Source organism: Crocuta crocuta, unplaced genomic scaffold (assembly GCF_008692635.1).
Source record: "Crocuta crocuta isolate KB4526 unplaced genomic scaffold, BGI_CrCroc_1.0 scaffold1192, whole genome shotgun sequence".
In the NCBI taxonomy this organism is placed as follows: domain Eukaryota; kingdom Metazoa; phylum Chordata; class Mammalia; order Carnivora; family Hyaenidae; genus Crocuta; species Crocuta crocuta.
Window position 1 is genome coordinate 379,809 of NW_027531292.1, and position 17,674 is coordinate 397,482.

Here is a 17,674-nt window from a genome sequence, read left to right on the forward strand (position 1 = left end):
CGTGCTGCCCGTTGGTGGCCTGGGAACGCCCGCCTCACCTGGGCCTCCCGGCTCCACCTGAGACAACATCCTGGCCTCGATAACACGGATTTCACGCACTTGGGTGCACACAGCACTAATCTGCTTATCTGCGAGGTCATCAGGCCGTGCCCAAGAGGAACCCACACTGGGCTGTGACAGGAAAGGAGAAAGGACTCAGCTGTCCAGTGGGCCCCCCCCTCCCCCACAGGGGTCACCTTGGAGCCATGCCCACCTGCAGGACAGCTGGGCCAGGAAATGGCCTCTATCCATGGTGGTGGCCGGGTCCCGGGCCAGGGGGTGCCCATAGGTGGTAGGAAAAGCTCGGGACACCCCAACCCCCTCCTGGAGGTCTGGACACCGTCCGCACACCATGGGCTTGGCCCTCGCCACCGGGCACCTCTGGGCAGGGAGGCATTTGCTGGGTGACCCTGGACCTCGGTTCTCTGGCTGGACGTTGAGAGAACTGGAGCGGGCGCAGCGTTCCCTAAGCGCCTCCCTGGGGCCGGGCACGGGCCACCCAGAGGGAGGGAAGGAGCCCCCCGCCCACAGGGCTGCCTGCCAGTGTGGAGAGAGCAGGGAGAGGAAGACCACCACCCCTCCCTGTGGGTGCAGCACAGGGGGCTGGACGGGGACGGGTCCTGGGGAAGCACCGAGGGCAGAGGCCGGCGTGCTGCCCCCTGCAGGCCACAGGAGGGCGGGCAGGGAGCGCAGTGAGGAGTGGCCAGCATGGGGGCCCTGGGAAGTGCTACCTGGGCTCCTCTGGGATCACGGCCTGTCCCTGCCCCCAGCTGCCAGGAGAGCGGACCCTCCCTGCGAGCTGCCCGCTGACCCCACAGCCTGCCCAGCCGCAGCACCAGGGCCCCCGGACCGCGGCCTCCTCACAGAGGTGCCCCTCAGCCCACAGGTAGTGCTCCCCAGAGCCCCACCCACCCCTGCTCTCACCCCTCAAATGGGACTTGGGGACTCTTGGGGGACAGTGGTCTGTTGGTCCCTCTGTCTCCAGAGAAAGGCCAACCTGGCTCCCCGCGGCCGTGACCACTACCCGTCAGGGATTTGTTCCGTGAATGGGAAAGTCAATCGGGGGAGACTTGGTGCGTTCTGTTTGCCAAGCCAGCGAGTGTCAGGGGGCGAACACTCCACAGAGGCCGGGTGGCCAGTGCCTGAACAGCCTTCCCCGGGGGCTGTCCCACAAGTGCGCTGAGGCTCGTGGGCGCTGCGCGGGTGGCCCCGCGGGATCGGGCCCGTGGTGGGACGCCACCCACGCCACACTGCCGGGTTCTGCGGGCAGGGGAGCCAGAACCTCCTGACCCAGGGTCCAGCCTGGGGCGGGTCTCTGCGCTTCTCAGCAAGAGGGTCTCGGGGAGTCCCCTGGGAGAGCTCAGGGGTGCCTGCCGGCCGAGGGCACCACCGGGAGGTACTCTGAGCGGCTGGAGGCAGAGCCTGCGGCCTTGGTGGCCCGGGCGGTGTGGGCTCCCTGGCCCCGCTGGCAGGATGGGGTCCTGGGCCTGTCTGCCCCCCGGGACGCCGCCGTCAGAGCTGGCCTGAGGGGGCGTGGGGGCGCGGCGTCTGCCACGGGCACAGGCAAGGGAAGGTCATGCCCGGGGCTCCACCCGCCCCGCCGCCAGTCACCACGGCCAGGCTCCATCCGCTGCAGTCACTGCCAGGAGGGGCCTGTGTCCCCCGGCCCGGCACAGCCAGGAGGTGCTTCTGCGTCAGCGCCCCTGGCCGGCCGTGGGCCTGAAGTGGCAGTGCTCCCGGGAAGGCCACAGAAGTGCTCCCGGGAGGCCACGGGCTGCGCCGCTTGCTGGTTCTCTCATTTAGATTCAGCTCCATTCACTCCTCCGTTTGTTCGGATGCACCTGTCCCACGAGCGCACGGGGCCCTTCCTGGGGCTGAGCAGGTCCCCACCCTCTGGAGCTCACTGGGGTTTGGGGGACAGACTGTTTGCACAGCAGTGGGGAGGGGAAGATTTGGGGGGCACTGGGGACCATGGGGACCCTGACCAGGCGTGTCCTCAGGAGGCCTGAAGCCACACTCCAGACCCCGCTCGCTGGGCCCCAGCAGGGGCGGACGCAGCACGTTCTGAAGATGGGGGCCCGTCCTGCGGGCTGCACGTCGGCACTGTCCCATCCCTTGGGCCACCTCACGGGGGCTCAGCCCTTTGAAGCCCACGTTCACAGCAGCCTTAGTGACAGAGGCCAGGGGTGACCACAGACAGACGAATGGATGGACATGGTCCATCCGCACCCTGGACTGCACTCAGCCCTGACGGGGAGGGACACTGTGACACCGGCCACACCGTGGACGGACCCGGGGCCGTGATGCTCACGTGTGACCCACTCTCGCGAGGCCCCTGGGGTCTCCAGGTTCCCGGAGACAGAGAGTGTTGGGCGCCGGGGCTGGGGGAGGGGCTGGGGTCCCTGTTTCACGGGGACGGGATTTCCGTTTGGGAAGATGGAAAGTTCTGGAGACGGAGGGTGGGGATGGCTGCACAACAACATGAATGTGCTTAGGGCTCCTGAGCTGCACACTTAAAAGTGGATAATGGTACTTTTTATTTTGTGTGCATCTCACCAGTTTTTTTTAAAAAGTTTGTGAGTCTGCCCCCCAAAGGAAACTATGGTCGCTGAACATCGGGTGTTGCTGGGGGGCCCTTGTGGACTGACGACTGCCCGCCTCCCTCTTGGGCGCCATCTCTGAGCCTCGTGAGGACCCCCTTTTCTCCCTGAGAGCGAGAAGTGGGAAGCCTGCCCCTGTGACTGTACTCAGTGCTGCTGAAATCCACACACACAAATGGTTGAGATGGTAAATGCAACGTTAGGTGGATTTTACCACAATCGAGAGAGAGAGCGAGAGAGGAGGCCGGGCCGGGCCACCCCACCTCCCGCCGCTGAGGCTGGCAGACAGGGAAGGAAGGAACCCGCTCGGGATCACACCGGAGGAGCTGGCTGCCAGGCTCCAGATCAGGAGAGGCCGGGGACGTGTGTCCAGCCAGCCGAGCTGGGGCTTCTTTCTTTCTCCTTCAGCAAATACTTGCTGAGCTTGACCGCGCTGTGCCCGCAGGGAGTGCTCACTCCACCCACCTGCCCAGAACCCAGGACCGACCCAGGGGCTGCCTGGGGGTGGGGGCCAGGTGGCCACTCTTGGCATTGAGGACCTGCCTCGGGGGAGGCCCGGCACAAACCACAGCCTTTGTTGTCGCATTGCTACGGATTACTGGGCCACTGCTTCCCCGAACTGATGTCCTCCCCATGGATGACAAAGGCCAGTGTGCCGGCCTCTGGGGCTAATCCAGGACCCACAGCAGCCCAGGGCGCAGGCAGTTCCGGGTTCCCTGGGGAGCCCTGAGTCACAGGCTGCGGCCCCACAGGGGTCACAGGCCCATGAACTTGGCACTAGGATGGCGAAAGTCACATCTACTCACAGACAAGGAAAATACCGTCTCCATCCCCTCCTCCCTGGGAAAACAATGGCCTGGTTCATCTGTGCCTTTGGGGACATGCCCCACGTTGGAGAGGCCAGGCCCTCGGGCAGAGGAGGGGAAACATGACTCAGAACCACAGGCAAACGCCAGGCCACCCAACGTTGACCAAGTGCCTCTGTAGCCACTGCTCGTGCCTTGGTCAAGGAGGGGCTGGGGCCTGGGGGTCAGCAGCTGGGCCAAGGGGCTCCAGGCGCCCCGCTCTGAAAGGCCCCACGCAAGGGGCTGGGCTTTTGCCCTTCTTGTGAACTCGGGCCCCTCTGGGTAGCAACCTCCAGTCCGGAGCCAGGCCTCCAAGACGGGGTTGGGCAGGGACGCCTCCACGCACCATCCCTGGGGCTGGGTTGCCCAGGGCCACTGCTGAGGGCACTTTTGGGCCCACGTGGGAGGGCACAAGAGACAGGCTGTCCCATGTCCCTCCAGCCCGAGGGCCTTGGGGCCTCCGGCGGTCACCTGCCCCACGAGGACGTTCTCACACTGGCACCATCGTCCTGTCCCACAGACGCATGCCGGGGGCGGCCCTGCCCCTGGACATCACAACTCGAAGGGGAAGATGGCGGTGGCCACACCAGTGGCGAGCGGGGCGTCAGGTCACCGGCACCCTGTGGTGCTGCGCCCGGCAGGGGCACTGGTCCTGCCCCAAGCACCCCCAGCAGGGGTGGGGATCAGCCCCGCGTGGGTCAGCAACCTCCGTGGGGGGCACCCTGGCGGCAGGAGGGAGGCCATCAGCCCGCTGGCAGTCTCATGCCCCCACCCCACAGTCTCCCGTGACCAGGCCCTCCCCAGCCCTCTCCACGCGCTCAGGGGCAGGAAAGTCTCGTGGCCGCCAGAGCAAGGCTGGGGTTTGCGTAAGCGGGAGGAGGGGCAGACGTGGCCGGCCCAGCCTGCCTTCGTCCAGCCCTGGCTCTGCCTGGGCCCCAAAAGGAATGCTGGGGGTCCCAGCTGGTCCAAGAAAGGCCAGTGCCCTCCGACATCAGGTCGTGGCGTCTGGGGTCCCAACAGCCCTGCCTCCAGCCCGACCAGCTGAAGCCAGGAGGTCCTGTCGGAGGAATGAGCTCTCTTTCTTGCGCCCATCCCCACCTCCCGGCCATCTGGGGCCACCTGGAGGGGGCAGACCTTGCCCGCGACAGTCCCTCCCAGCAGGGACTTAGGGCGGTGACGGGGCTGCTGTCCCGCTATGGCCCCCTCTCCCCAGCAAACCGTGAAGCTGAGCCCCAGGACAGCATGGGGTTTGCTCCGCCCAGGCCCCCATTGCCGGGCAGGGATGGTGATTTGCAGGGACAGGTCAAGGTCAGGGCGTGGCACACAGGTTCCCACTGCCCTGAACACATTTCCACCAACTGAGCAAGAGCAGAGGATGGTCTACATCCAGGGATGCGCCTTCAGGTGGAGGCCCCGGCTGGCGACTCTGTGTCCAGAAATTCGGTGGCTTCCTGGCTCTGGGGAGTGTCTGCTTTTTTTTTTTAAATGTTTATTTTTGAGAGAGAGACAGAGCATGAGCGGGGGAGGGCTAAAGAGGGGGACACAGAATCTGAAGCAGGATCCAGGCTCCAAGCTGTCAGCACAGAGCCCAGTGTGGGGCTTGAACCCACGAACCGTAAGATCATGACCTGAGCTGAAGTTGGACGCTTAACCGACTGAGCGACCCAGGTGCCACAAGCGTCCGTGCTTTTTTAAAAAAAGCATCATAAGCAGAAGCTGGAAAAATTCAAAGACTGTGTCCCCCCCACCAAAGGCTCCCTGGTGTGCATGTGGGGACACACCGAGGTGCAGACCCAAGACGGGAACAAGCCTTCTCACTGAGCCCCCACCGCCAGCCCCCTGCGCGCCACATCCAGGCTTCCAGCCCCACCACGACTCGGGATTTGGCGGAGAGGCCGAGGATCCGCCGTGGATCCGCCGTGGATCGGGACTCCTGTGGGTCCCACCCTCATCGTGTGCATCTGGTGCACCCACGTGACTGCCATGCAAGGTTCCTCGAAAGCAAGCAGCCGGTGTCCCAAGGAGGCGCTTTGCCTGCACACGGCCCCGGGCAGGAGCGGTATCTGCAGGGCCCTGAGTTCAAACCAAGCCGGATCCCAGACACGATGGCACAGCCTGTGTGTCTCAGCCCTCAAGCTGACGCCCCCCACCCCCCCAGCGTGTGACCCTGAGCGGCAACCCCAACCCCCAGGGCCTGTCCCCTCCCACGGCCTGCTCTTTGTGAGAGCGCCCCACAGGCCAGGCCAGGCCGCAGGGGTCCCCTTGAGCCCCCGCCCCCTCTCAGAGATCGGCTAGACCCCAGCCAGGCGGGGCCGCTGTCCCCTTGCACTCTGAAAAGACACTGAGCGACGACGTATCGGTGCAGCGGGATGGAATGTGCTGGAACCACCACTTGCTGGGGCTGTCCCATCCCTGTCCCCAGGACCGGTGCCCACATTCCCCACACAGTGGGGCAGAGGCCACACCGATGCTGCTTGTTGTTTGCCTACAGGGCTGGCCAGGCTGCCTTATTTAGTTATGATATTTATGGGGTTTTAATGAAGCCTCATCCAATGACGCAGCCACCAGTCAGCACCGGGGCGGGGAGACAGGGACACAGAGAGGAGGGGAGACAGAGACACAGGAGGGGAGACAGAGACACAGAGAGGAGGGGAGACAGGGACACAGCGGGGAGACAGAGACACAGAGAGGAGGGGAGACAGGGACACAGGGGGAGACAGGGACACAGAGAGGAGGGGAGACAGGGACACGGGGGGAGACAGGGACACAGAGAGGAGGGGAGACAGAGACACAGGAGGGGAGACAGAGACACAGAGAGGAGGGGAGACAGAGACACGGGGGGAGACAGAGACACAGAGAGGAGGGGAGACAGGGACACAGCGGGGAGACAGGGACACAGAGAGGAGGGGAGCCAGGGACACAGAGAGGCGGGAGGATGAAGCCCACGGGGCTTTGCAGGCTGGCAGCTGATGGGGGCGGGGGGAGTAGAGGCCACAGGGGCCTTCTGGCCTCTCTCAGCCTCATCCTGCATCAGGCTCCTGGGCTGTGGAGGTCGGAGTTCAGAGGTCCGAGGTCGGCAGCAGTGCCCGCTGGCCAAGATGTGTATCCATGTGTCATAAAGTCAGCAACCAGGCAGTGCCATGGACCAGAGCTCCCAGAATTTTCTCCTCCCCCTCCCCTGCAACCACCAGGCTGGTGGGGGGGGTCAAACATGCAGAGGCTCCCCCACCAGCTCAGGTGACGACCCCGCTGGAGGGTCTGCTCAAGGGGACACGTCAAGGTCTGAGAGCTGGGCTCACCCCCCCTTCTTCCTCAAGAAGACCCTGGAATCCCCCCCACAAACAACTGAAACGGGGCCTCAATCACATGCACCCCCAGTGTTCACAAGGGCCTAGGGGTGAGGACGCCCCGGGGGCATCGATGGACGAACAGATTAACCAAATGTAGCGCCTCCACACAGAGGAAGATTATCCCGCCTCTGTAAGGGGGACATTCTGACACCTGCTGCCACGTGGATGGGCCTGGGGGACGTGAGATAGGGACGCGGTCGGACACGCAAGGACAAATACCGTGTGGTCCGCCCCCGGGAGGTGTCTGGAGTCGCCAGATTCACGGAGACAGAAAGTAGGAGGGTGGGGTCGGCGCACGGGCCTGTGAACGTGCTTAAGGCCACCGAGCTGTGCGCTTACACACGGGTAACATGACACGTTTTGTGTGTACTTTACCATAATTAATACTTTCAATGAGGAACTGAAGTGATAATGGGGATAGTATCCCAACAGGAAAAGACAAAAGGCCTCGGAAGGGAGGGACGCAGAGAGAGCCAAGCAAGGCTGGAAAGCCGGGAGCCTGGGCCCAACGGTCAACCACGGCGTCAACCACGGCGTCAACCACGGCGTCGGGAGGGGCTGGCGGGCTGACCGGGAATGGCTCCCCCGTGTGGACTCGCGTGAGAATGCGTCAGTCAGCTGAGTCCCATCTCACGGAAAGGGGGACCGGGCTGGGCTCCTCCCCTACCTGGCGGCAGACCAGGCAGTGGTCTGGCCAAAAGAAAGGGTGTTTGAACCTTGTTTTGTTTTGTTTTCTTTAATTTTTTTTAACATTTATTTGTTTTTGAGACAGAGAGAGAGACAGAGAACGAGCTGGGGAGGGTCAGAGTGAGAGGGAGACACAGACTCTGAAGCAGCTCCAGGCTCCGAGCTGTCAGCACAGAGCCCGACGCGGGGCTCGAACCCACAAACCGTGAGATCACGACCTGAGCCGAAGTCAGCCGCCCAACCGACCGAGCCCCCCCAGGCTCCCCGTTTGAACCTTGTTTTATACAAGGGCGCCTGGGCGAACTGGGGGCCTGGGTGACTCGGTTGGTTAAATGTCCAACTTCAGCTCAGGCCAGGATCGCACATTTCAGGAATTCAAGCCCCGCGTCAGGCTCTGTGCTAACAGCTGGGAGCCTGGAGCCTGCTTCGCGGAGTCTGTGTGTGTCTCCCTCTCCCTGCCTCTGCCCTGCTCGCACGCTCTCTCTCTCTCTCTCTCTCAAAAATAAACATTAAACAATGATAATCCCAGTAGAGCTGTCACTCAAACATGAAGACACAGAACCGTCCTCGGGGTCTTGAGCCTCCGAGGTCTTGCTGCAGACACCTGTGTGGCTGCGGCCAGATGCCCTCTCTCACCACGCCACCCCCATCCCCGTCTGTGCAGGGCCCCCAGAGCCCCGTGCATCAGGCAGCACCGACAGGCACCCGGCAGGGCCGGAGCCGCCCCGACACGGAGGAGGGGGTGACGGTGCGGCCCCGGCCCTGCCCCCAGGAGGGACCTGTACCCAACTGCAGCGGGGGCCACAGGGCCACAGCACTTGCCGCTCTCCCGGGAGGCTTTATCCAGCTTCTGGGTAAACCAGGCCAGCGCCCCACCGCGCCCGGGGAGGGCAGAGTGCTCTCCGTGGCTGGTGAATTTCTGCAGCCAGGAGCTCGGCCCACCACCCCGCTGACAGGTCTAAAGGGCCCAGAGATGCCTGCAGTTTGGCCAAGTTCTGCTCTTTGGGATCTCGTCTTGTTTGGGCCCTGACTTCATGGACAGGAGACCACGGTGAACACCAGTGTCCAAGTACAGGATGCCGCCCCCCCCCAGACCCTTCCTGGCGTCCTTCCCGGGGGGTGTGTGTGTCAGGGAGGCTGGCACTCCCAGGGGTCACCCTACAAGTTCTCAGCCCGTGGTGGGAGCGGATGCTGTTAACTGTAGGGGTGGGCAGTGGGGGGGGGGGGGACAGAAGGGGCAGCATCCAGGCTCCCCGGGGAGGGGCATGGCGGTCGCTTGGCACACTGCCCGCTCTGCAGATCTGAGCCCTGTCTGTGTCCCTGGGCAGGCCGGGAGCCACCCTCCGCCGTGCAGGAAACAGGACGGTGGCTGGCTAGCTGGCTGACCCTGGACACAGACACGCAAGCTGCAGAAAGTAGCTGGTTCCTGGCCCCGGGCAGCCCAGTGACGGCCCAGCTGGGAGGACCCCGCTGGCCTCGGGCTACTAGGAGCAGCCAGCAACCTGGGGCCTCACGAAATAAGCCAACTGGGGCTTGAGAAGATTGGAGGTGAAAATGCCCGTGTTATCCGCTGACAGTGCAGGGGGAGGGGACCTGCCTCGGTGGGCCCGGGAGGGGCAGGAATTGTGCTCAGGAAGCATTTCAGGCCACGACGGGGCGGGTGTTTCAGCCCAGCCGGGGCCGGCGTCTCTGGGGGGCAGCGCAGGGGGGATGTGCCAGCCCTGAGGTCACAGGCCATTTCCCCCGACTTGCCACCTGTGATTGCCACGCAGATTAAGCAGTTTTGCCCTAGGCCCAGGGCGCTAAGCTGGTGCTTACTCCCCCTCATCCCTTCCGGCTTTTCAGGAGGTGGGTTCTCGTTGGAAATGTAAGCGACAGTCCCCGAAACCCCACAGCGCTCTCTAAGCTTCCCACGCTGCGTACCCAGCCTTCCCTCCCCACGTCGTCCTGGGGCATCAGCCTGTGAGTGTCCTAGGGCCGCTGTGACACAGTCCCACAGATGGGGCTCACACCACACATGGTCACCATCCCCCGTCCTGGAGGCTGGAGCCCGAGGTCCGGGCGGGGGCAGGGCCGGGCACCCCCAGGCCTCTCTCCTGCGTGTGGACGGCCGTGTTCCCCGTGTCCTCACGGGGCCGTCCCTCCGTGCGTGTCTGTGTCCTGATCCCCTCTTCTTACAAGGACCCGGGTCACAGGGGATCAGGGCCTGTATTTTTACTTTGTTACATTGTCTTTTTTCAAACGTAATTTAAAGTGTATCACAGTCAAATGTATCCACTTTGACTTGGATAATGGCTTGTGACTTTAAACTTGATTGGGTCCTTCTCTACCCTGAGATCATAAATACGCCTTTATTTTTCTCCTGAAAGTTTGAAAGTTCTGTTGCTCACCTCTAATTATTTAACCCACTTGGTCACTCATTTTAGTTTGGGTGTGGAGCACTAATCTCAGCTTCTGCACACAGGGCACCGACCACGGCCCTGGCATCACCCCGCGGGTCCATCTGTCCATCTGCCTGCCCCACCCCCGGTCCACGTGCAGACGGATGAAACCACCTCCCATGGGAAACTCTGTACAGATCAGGAAGGGAGTTTCACTGGATTTACACAGCCACTTGCCGAGAGTTGACCTCATTCTGCAAAACCAAGTCTTCCCGTTCCTGCGTGCCCTCCCGTAACGCAGAGTAATTTTCTCAGAACGGCCAGGATTTGGCGTCTGATTCTCTTAGGAATCTACACAGGGTCTCTGGCTGCCATACATGAGATAATCTTCTATTACTTGGTTTTGCTTTTTTTTTGTCATTAACTTTGTATCCAACAATGTTGCTCAATGTCCCTGAGCTCTCCAACCCAAAAATAGAGCCACGAGTGAAGATATCTTTAAATCAGGACAGTTTAATCTCTTTCTAACCCTGGTATTTATTATTTCTTTTTTCTTGTTGTATCATTTTGGCCAGAGCCTGCAGGACCCCCCAGACTGGGGGCAGGAGCGGCGGACGCCTCCTTGACTCCTTGACTCTCATGGGGATGATGTGAAGGTCCCAGCACCAAACCCGATGCCCGTTGCCGCTTTTTGACAGACTCCCCCTGACAGGTTAAGAATGTTGCCTTGTGGTCTTGGTCTGTGGTTTTTAAACCGGGCAAGACAAGCTGCTTACTTTTGTCAGATGCTGTTTCTGCATGGCCTAAGAAGAGCACAAGGTTTTTCTCCTCAAATCTGTGGCTGTGGAAATCACGGCGGCTCCTGGGGGTGGCTGGCTCCCCCTTCCGCTCCCCTAGGGGCATTGCACCTCCCAGCCCCTGCCGCGGCGAAGAGCCACCCGGTGGCCGTCCGTCCGGGGACTGCACACGTGGCAGGGCCCTCCGCCATCTCGAGCCCCCGGGTCCTGGGTGAGAACATGAGCCCCGAATGACCAAACACCAAAGTGCTCTGGCTTCGTAAACAGCGCCCCCATCTGAGTGCCGGAACCAATTGAAAAATAAGCACAGGGGCTCAGCTCATGCGAGGCCGTGCCTAATTCTGCGGATTGTAAGCTCGAAGGCTCGGCCCGGACTGCTTGTGGGTAAGTTTGTGGCTTCCGCCTTGTAATTAAACAGTCTTCCGGTCGCTGGCGGCGCTGAGCTGGACCAGCCCCCTCCGTGGAGAAGCAGAGCACAGGGTGGAGGTGGGACTCTCCCTGGGGCAGAGTGCGTGGGGGCGGCAGCGGCCTGAGCGAAGGGGACGGGCTGCGCGGAAAGGGGTGTCGCAGCAGAGAAGGCACACGGCCCTCGCAGCGGCTCATTTCCACCCCGGAGTCGGCCGCACCGACGTGCCCTCGGGTGCCTGGCGACGCGGCGACGCGGCGCCCTCTCCTTGGGCTGCTCTCCTGCAACCTGGCGTCGCCCTGGTATCAGCCACCTGTCCTGGCGCCCGGGGTCGTCGGGGGGCGTGGTGCCCTCAAGGCCTCCTTGTTCCGCCCGTGTCCCGCCCGGCTTGTCTGGCCTTGGTCATGCACGTGGCCTGTGCAGCAAATGGGACACAGGGGACCCCCCGGACCGCCCGGCTGGGCCAGCGGGGTGAGGTCTGTTGGGGGAAGGGTGGCGCCTGTCCTGGGGAGCCCTCCCCGAGAACGGGGCCAAGTTGGGTCCGGGAATGCGCGATGGAGAACATCTGAGGCCCAGTCCCTGTCGTCGGCTGTGCTCGCAGGCTGGGGGGGCTGCGGGGGGGGGGGNCGGGGGGCGGCCCTGCCTGGGGTCAGAGGGCAGGTCATCCAAGGTGGTGCTCAGCCCGGAGGAGGACAGACAAGGTGGGGACGCCCAGATGGGAGGCTGGAATCTGCCTTGTTCTGGCTTCCCCCGCACGGCCGTGGGGCGCCCACCCTGGGGTCTCCACAGGAGCTTCTCCCCAAAAAGAACCCGGGCCTGGGCAGGTGAGAAGCACCTATGGGGCAGGCTCCGGCCAGGTGGGCCATCCTCACCCCAGAGCACTTCAGTGTAGACTGGGGGCTGGGAAGAGTGTGGAAGGGAAGGGAGAGGTGGGGAGGGGCACAGTCAAGGCACTGGTCCCCTGGGCAGAGGGGCAGGGGTGTGGGCCTCAGGGCAAACCCCTCAGAGCCCTCATCTAAATAGTGGGAGCGGAACAATGGGCTGGTAAGAAGGGAGGTGAACCCCAAAGTCCTCCAGGTCGGGCGGGGCTGGTGCAGGGGCGTGTGGGCTGTGCCCCATTCCCCAGACAGTTGGGGGGTCTGAGGGGGCCCCTGCTTCCTCGAGTGGGGGTGGGCAGCAGGCTTAGCAGCCATCTGCAATGGTCATCAAATTATTTTTAAGCCAAAAACCTCTTTCCAAACAAATCTTCATGGAAACCACCACGTGTCAGAGAGAAGACCCTTCTTGTCCTGCTTAACTTGGGGGTGTGGGGGTGCCGCCGCGGAAAGCAACAGGGCCCGGTCTCCCCCTCGCATGCCGCTGGCCACCCCGAGTCCCCATCCCGCAGCCGCGGAGCCCAGAGGTGGATGTGGACGCCGGCCCAAAGCTGACGCCTCTTCCTGGCTTCCGGGGCCACGAGCGCTGCCCCGTTCTTGCCCCACAGCTGACCCGGCCCGTGCTGGGGCCGCCGGCCGCACGGGCACAGCCCGGGGAGCAGCGTGGGCAGGGGCTCCGCACCGCGTCAACGAAACACCCCGCATGCTAGGAAATTTCTGGAGCCCAAGGCCCCCGTGGCCCTGCGGGGGGCCCTGGAACAGGCGAGAGCCACCGGGTGGGCGCACTGACCACCTTACAGAGGGCTGGTCCTGAAGCGCCCAGGACCCTGCTTGCCCGCGAGGCAGAGACGGGGAGACCCTGTCCTCCTGGCAAAGCTTCAGCCCTAGGAGGCCACTGGTGGCTCCAAGGCCAGCCCAGTCCATCTGACCACCTAGGACGTCCACAGGTCTTGGCCAGGGACGCTGTGGGCCCCTGAGGTCACCAGAAGGGGCCGTGTAGGGGCTTCTGGGTCCTCCCGGGCCAAGGGGGCGTTGGACAGACCCCTAGGTCCCAGGCCCCAGGTGCTGCTGATGTGCTGACCCACCCTGACGGGCCATCAGAGCCCTCCCCAGTGTCAGGTGGGGGCTTGTGGGGGAGGGCTGAGTCCTCAGCCCAGCTCCTCAGGGGGCAATGATTGCAGAGAAATTGGGGATCTGGGTCCCCCCCGGTGCAAGCCCTCACTGCCCTCGGCACTGCAGAGCCTGATGCACGTATTCACCCTCCCTGAGACTCTCCATTCAGTCAGGTGTGAAATGTGGCAGAGAATCCCAGGGGAGGACGAGATGTGGGCCCCGGGAGACATCGGCACAGGCCCTTAGGTTTCTGGGAGGGATGCTCACAGGTCAAATGGCTCCACTCGGGGGTCCTCTGCCCTAGGACCCAGGGCTCCCATCCCTCGCCACCTGGTCAGGCTGGGGGTCAGCTGGCTCGGGAGAACAGACCCTCGCTCCTCACCCAACCTTGGAGCTCTGGCTCGGGCCCAGCAGTCTCCACAGCCACCCGGAGGGAGACCGCCAGCCCCCCACTCTCGGTCATTAAGGGACCGGAGGAGACCCTTCCCTAAAATTCCCATTTTGGCAGCTCAGCTCGCAAAACAGCTCCCCAAACGCACGCAGACAAGGACACGTGGAGGCGCACATGCACGCACACACACGACACCGGCTGCCCGCCTGGGTCCACAGAACCATCCAGAACTTCCTCGAGTGGGTCTGAGAGTCTGGCGCATCACAGTGGCTGGAAGAGACCCGGAAGGGCACCTTCTGCCCAAGAGCTGGTGCGTGGCCCCTGGCCCAGGACCGTCAGCTTTGCCGGCGCAGACACCGAGGGTGAAGCACATTCCAAATGCACATGCGCACACACGTGTGCACGTGACACACTCACACCCAAGTCCCGTCCGCAGACATGTGCACACACCCAGTGCACCCACGTGCCCTGGGCTGTTGGGCCCCCTGAGAACCCTGTTTCAAGACGTCGGGGGTGGAAGTCGTCCTGGACTATGATGGCCCAGAAAGAGCTTTGGTCATCCTGAGGGCAGGACGGGGAGGGACAGGCTTTCTGGACACACGCACGACAGCCATCTGGACACTCACACCGACCAAACACACAAGCGCAGCGTCTGCCCAAGTTTATTGTGGAAAAAGCAAAGAACTGAACAAAGACTCAGAAAATAAATATCTGCAGAGAGGAAGCCAGCTTAGAAGGTGAGGAAGCCCAGGGGGTCAGCAGGAGGCGAGGGGGGTGCGTGGGGNCCGTGTCCTGGCACAAGCAGCTCTCGATGTGGGTGTAGGTGTGCCTCCGCGAGCCGCCGTGGGGACAGTGCAGCACCACCTCCCGCTGGCTGGTGCGCTCCTCCTTACAGCAGGAGCACTTGTGGTCCAGGGCCTGGGCCTCCGCTGAGTACCTGCGGGCGGCCGGGAGTGAGGAGCCGCCCCCCAGGGCGAGGAGCCCCCCCCCCCCCCCCCACCCAGGCCTGGGACTCACAGGGCAAAGGTGCCACAGGACCCAGAGCAGTAGTTCATTGTGACTCTGTTGGTGCAGCCGTCGAAGGAAATCTCCCGGGTGACAGGGATGGTGGCGCAGAAGGTCGTGGTGTCGTTGCGAGGGGTGCCTGCCGAGAGGGCGGTGGAGGCTCTGGGGGGGGGTCTCCGCACCCCGGGGGCCTGCGGGCTCTCCCTCCCGGCTTCCTCTCCCTTCCTGTCCCCTGTCCCCCCCCTCCCCCCAGGCTGCACCGGGAGCCGCCGGCCGCCAGCCGGTACTCACATTTCTTGCAGCAGCCATTGGGCATGACAGTGATGGTGCCCTGGAGGGAAGGAGAAGCGTCTGGGACTCCCGGCCCATCCCCCAGCGATGAGCAACCCCCTCCTGCCACGGGGTGGGAAGGGGCAGGTCCCGAAGGAAGGGCTCAAGCCAGAGACCCCTGGCCCAGCACTGGGGACCCGCTTACCGGGATGCAGATGCTGGGGTCAAAGTCGGGGCAGGTGATGTTGGAGACAGAAGAAATGAGCTGGTTTTGAAGTTTCATGCAGCTGAAGAAGGTGCAGTTATTCTTGGGGTCATGCTTTATGTCCCCGGGCTGCAGGGCACAGGACAGTCTGGTGAGACCCACCCAGGAAGACAGACAGACGCCCGGCAGGTTTCCAGCCACCCGGCCACGTGCACGGGAGGTCCAGCCTGCAGCCCCAGAGCCACCAGCCTGCAGGCCACAGACACGTCCACGCCCTGACCCCCCGCACTTGCAGATCTCGGGATGAGACCAGCCTGGATTACATGGCGGTGCCAAATCCGGTGATACGTGTACTTAGAAGAGGGGCCACAGGAAGGTGAGCCAGAGACTGGGGGCCGCAGCCACAAGCCCAGGGCCGCCCTGAGCCCCAGCAGCTGAAGAAGCAGGAAGGCCTGTCTCCCAGACCCTTCGAAGGGAGCTCGGCCCTGCGACACCCGGATCTCGACTCGGCTCCAGACGGAACCAGTCACTGCTGGTGTCTCCAGCCCTAGTCTGCGGTCATGGCCACCCCAGGACACCGGTGCAGCCATGCCCGGCCCTGGGGAGACCCAGCTGGGGGCAGCGGGAGGTGGCGGTATGTGAACAGGCCCCTCGCTCACCTTTAGGATGATGGGTTCCCTGTGGGGCCTGTTGATGATGCAGTGGGTCTGCTCGCACTTCTTACAGCACTCGCCCGGGGCCTCGGCCAGCTCAAAGCCCTGAGGTGCACACGCGGGTTGGTGCGGGAGGTGGGGGCAGGAGAATGCGGGGTGGTGCGCGCTCCNGTTGAGCTGCGTGCTGTTGTTCATGTTCTCGGTGCACACACAGTCCTGGCACTTGGAGGAGTAAACTGGCGACCCCGGCTGAGGGCACAGAGAGGGGCAGGTGAGGTGGGGCTGCCGCCCACCGCGGTGGCCCTGGAGCGGGCACCCTCCCCGGCGCCCTGCCCGGGCTCACCTGGTACTCGGCATTCTTGTGAACGCACACGCCCTTGGGCACTGGGAGGAAGAGAATGGGACGTGGGTCAGGCTGGACGGCGTGGACACACCTGGGCCCAGGGTGAGTGTGGCCGCCCTGTGGGGTGACCCCATGGGGGGTTCTCAGCCCCGCCTCCAGGCCCCACTAACCGCAGGTGTAGGTGGGACAGCACTTCCCGGGTCTGATCTCGCTCTTCACTTCAAATCCCAGTGAGCACTTGGGCGGCTTCACCTGGCACAGGCTGGTATTGCACTCTGGGGGGGGGAGAGACGCAGGGAAGGGAAGGGCCTGCGGGCATCCGCCTGCTCCAACACCCATGCTCAGGTGGACGCGCCCTGAAGGCCCCCAGCTCAGCAAGGAGGTGAAAACACCTTCGGGGGCTGCCGGGTGACTCCTGAGCCCCTGTCCCCAGCCCCGCCCCCTCCCCGGGGGGCCTTACTGCAGGATGTGATGTTGCAGCAGGTGTCTGTGGGGTTGACCTCCGTGACGGGATAGGTGCCATCCTCCGTGCACGAGAGCGGCTCCTGGCTGCAAATCTTGGGCTTGCAGACAATGCCGCTCCCGCCCTCCAGGCAGACACAGTTCTTGCAGTCGAACTCAAAGTGCTCCCCAAACTGCATACAGGAAGTACGTGGGCAGGGGAGTCACGGTGCCACACGGGTGAGGCAGGCTGGCGCTGGAGACGCCCTGCCAGGGCCACGCCGCGGCACATCCACAGTCGGCCGGAAGGTCCCCGGAAACCTGTGCCCCCCCCACCTCCCAGCACACGGGGCTGGCTCACTCAGTGCCTCGGCGGATCTGGCACACGGCAATCGCACCACACGTGTGTGTGGGGCCCCCAGACTAGAGCTAAGGTATCAACCACATGTAGGAGACAGGACAACACTGCCGGCCAGGATGTCATCTCAGGTTTAGACAGAGCTTCAGATGGCCCAAGGGTGAGTGGCATGAAGGTGCAGATGGACACATGGGCCAGCGAGCGGGTGGATGGATGCATGGGCGGGTGGAAGGAGGGAGGGAGATGGATGGGTGGGTAAGTGAATGCGCGTGGGTGCAGAGAGACCCCTGCTGGCTCAGCCTTCTGGGGTGTAAATGACATGACTCAGGGTTTAGGAGACTCCCAGCTGCTTCTGTGCAACCCACCCTGGCCCCCCAAATTCCAGGCTTGTGGGTGAATCCCTCCCCGGCACCAAGAAGAAGGGCCCACCTTTCTCGGCACGTTGTCAGGTCCCACACAGCCTAGGGAGGGAGAGGAAACAAATCATGTCAGCGGAGTCCCAGTGCCGTGGGCTGGGGCGGGCTTCACGGAGGCAGTGTGGGCGGGCAGCATACCACAGAAGTCCATGCAGACATCGAATCCTGGGGCGTAGTTCATGGTGCCCTCAGGACAGAAGCAGCCTTCCACCAGGGTGATGTTCTTCTCTGGGGGCCTGGGGGTGAGAAGGCATGGTGAGATGGGCCTGTGCTCAGGCTGGAGAGCAGGTACGCTGGACCCCAAGGCCCGCCACCCCTGCGCGTATTCCGGCAACCAACCTAGACTTGCAGGTGGGCTCCTCTGAAGGGCCACAGGCCCGATACTCCCTGTGAGGCGGGCACGTCACCGCTGCAGGAAGGAACAACGATCAGAGGAGCTGGAGCGAAGGAGGAGCCTGGCGAGTGACATTCCTGCCCAGCCCCCCGCTGAGCTCCTGCT

General features: G+C 63.4%; 1 protein-coding gene across 1 annotated transcript in view; it reads right to left on the minus strand.

The window, feature by feature from the left end:
- Positions 1-14,180: 14,180 nt before the first annotated feature.
- Positions 14,181-17,674, minus strand: part of MUC2 (mucin 2, oligomeric mucus/gel-forming) — a 23,716-nt gene continuing 20,222 nt past the window's right edge. The window contains exons 36-46 of the mRNA XM_077771512.1: positions 17,515-17,584; positions 17,314-17,411; positions 17,189-17,220; positions 16,421-16,595; positions 16,131-16,235; positions 15,961-16,001; positions 15,624-15,866; positions 14,965-15,093; positions 14,781-14,820; positions 14,502-14,628; positions 14,181-14,421 (exon numbers count right to left, since the gene is read on the minus strand). Of these exons, the coding sequence (XP_077627638.1) occupies positions 14,181-14,421; positions 14,502-14,628; positions 14,781-14,820; positions 14,965-15,093; positions 15,624-15,866; positions 15,961-16,001; positions 16,131-16,235; positions 16,421-16,595; positions 17,189-17,220; positions 17,314-17,411; positions 17,515-17,584 (1,301 nt within the window). The remainder of the gene's footprint in view (positions 14,422-14,501; positions 14,629-14,780; positions 14,821-14,964; positions 15,094-15,623; positions 15,867-15,960; positions 16,002-16,130; positions 16,236-16,420; positions 16,596-17,188; positions 17,221-17,313; positions 17,412-17,514; positions 17,585-17,674) is intronic.